This window comes from Sinocyclocheilus anshuiensis, unplaced genomic scaffold (assembly GCF_001515605.1).
Source record: "Sinocyclocheilus anshuiensis isolate Anshui unplaced genomic scaffold, SAMN03320099.WGS_v1.1 scaffold2199, whole genome shotgun sequence".
Lineage (NCBI taxonomy): Eukaryota > Metazoa > Chordata > Actinopteri > Cypriniformes > Cyprinidae > Sinocyclocheilus > Sinocyclocheilus anshuiensis.
The window spans coordinates 54745-56921 of record NW_015540980.1 but is presented as its reverse complement, the minus strand read 5'-3'; the positions used below and the strand labels follow the sequence as shown (position 1 = coordinate 56921).

Here is a 2177-nt window from a genome sequence, read left to right as displayed (position 1 = left end):
CTCTCGCACCTCTCGCACACACACACACACACACACACACACACACACACACACACACACACACACAGAACTGCAAGCATCAACACTCATGGAGGCTTTTTACCAATGCAAATGTCAAATGGGAAAAAAAATCAGAATAAATAACCAGTGGGCAAATATTGTAGATGGAAAAGTTTAATTAATCAACAGAATCAATAATCAGGATCATGATTAAAATGTGATTTGCAGGCAGCATATGGAGGTGGGAAGGCAACAAGACCTGTCTAAATCCAGTGATTGCATCACATCCAGTCTACTGAGATTCCTTCATTGTTTTGAAGGCAGCACTGATGTGTCCTTCACTGCCTGTGATTTCCCACAATCCTGTTCATTCGATTTCATGACAGCTGAGCTAAAAAATGCCATCTGAAAGTTTGACTTGGAGGTCACTTTGTATGTAAATGTATGATTTTGACCAAATGTTTCCACTTTTAATTTTATTTCTAGCGAGAAATTAGTATTGTAGTCATTAAATATTGGCTCAGTTATCACCGAAGCTCTCTGTTTTGTTAAAGACCATTAGACGGTTGTGAAATCAGTTTCGTGAGGCACTTTCATGCTGCTTGCAAAGTCGCTGGCTGATAGCGCAGCGAAGAAACAGTGAGCTTTCAGATGCTGCCTGTATAAAGGCATCAGCTGTGTTTGTGTGCCAGTGACTGTGAGCCGGCATTAAAGGCACAAGAGCGGAAATAGTCTGTAATTCTATGTGTCAGAGACATGGTGTACAATTAAGTGAAATCACAAATATTTTTAACAAGAACCCCTGATGAACAATGTGTGTGGGAGATACTCACACATCTGAGTAATTTAATTTCATCCAGTGCCGTCTCTGTGTAGTGCTGTGCACTCTTTACGACCTTCATCGCAACAAAACGCTTCGCTCTGTTAACACACACAGACACACAGGTTATACTCACACCGAGTAACACACACACACACACACACACTGCCTGCACTGGTGACGCGGTCACTCACTGAATATCCCAGCACAGCCAGACGGTGGAGAAGTGACCCCAGCCCAGCTTGCGGATGACATGGTATCTGCCGTTAAACAGGTTGCCGATCTTCACGGGATGGTAACCTCCTGCAGCACGAGAGAAACACGATACAGTCGACTGATGGTACTTGTAGAAACAGGAGAATCCGGCTAATGTTTCCTTCAGCTCAACTGTACGGCTGGTGTCCTCAGACCAGCACTCACGTTTATTAAAGTCTGTTTTAACACTTGATTCCATTGAGTTTGATTCCAGTTTCTTTCACGTTGTTTTTTTTTTTCTTGTATATTTTACTGTGGTATGTTTGTGTCATTGATGTGAATATAGCCACTGGCATAACTAGATTTCCACTCAAGAGGAGAAGACCAAACTACTACTGAGAACTGTTTCTGCTATTAAAACTACAAGAATTAACATTTCACTTTCAGCGATGACAGAAAAATGACTTGAGGCTGGAAACTCATGCACCTGTGAAGAACAAGGCATAAATCAGGTCAGTGTCAGTCCAGCTTTTACTCAACATGGACAGAAACCTGGAAGCTCTCCTGACAGACAGACAGACAGACAGGTGCGGTACCTTTGCAGTAGTCGGCTGGATCCTCCTGCTCTTCATCATCAGAGCCCAGAATCTCCTCCTCTGGCTCCGGCGGGGCCACAGGCTCAGGAGGGGGGGGCGGAGGGGGAGGAGGAGAATCGCCAGCACACAAACACACACACACACACACACACACACACACACACACACACATTTCCATTTACTGTGTGTGAAGGCCTGAGTTTATGAAACACACACACACACACAGCGGTCTGCCACCGTCTCAGAAAACACCTTCATCCTGTTGCCATAGAAACTAGAGACAAGAATCTAGAATCCAGCTTGACATCAGATTCATTTTACGAGAATAAAATGCATGCAGACACACACAAACGTTCACTCAGCTAAATGGGGAAATTCCACAAGCTTCTGTTTTTATATTCAACAAATTATAAATACTATAGACTAACGCTAACTCACACCAAATACTGAATATATATATATATATATATATATATATAAAACATACACTCGTTCACATCCTTCTCTTCATTCTCTGAGGCAGAAGTCTCCAAACTCATCCTTTCTAATCATCCTACTACTTGTCT

At 42.8% G+C, this 2177-nt stretch overlaps 1 protein-coding gene across 1 annotated transcript in view; it reads right to left on the bottom strand.

The window, feature by feature from the left end:
- LOC107690103 (SRSF protein kinase 3-like) overlaps positions 1-1738 on the bottom strand; it is a gene marked incomplete at its 5' end in the record, with an annotated part of 16892 nt that extends 15154 nt beyond the window's left edge. Inside the window, 3 exons of the mRNA XM_016488337.1 lie at positions 834-921; positions 1015-1123; positions 1612-1738. Coding sequence (XP_016343823.1) covers positions 834-921; positions 1015-1123; positions 1612-1738 — 324 coding nt within the window. The remainder of the gene's footprint in view (positions 1-833; positions 922-1014; positions 1124-1611) is intronic.
- Positions 1739-2177: the final 439 nt, after the last annotated feature.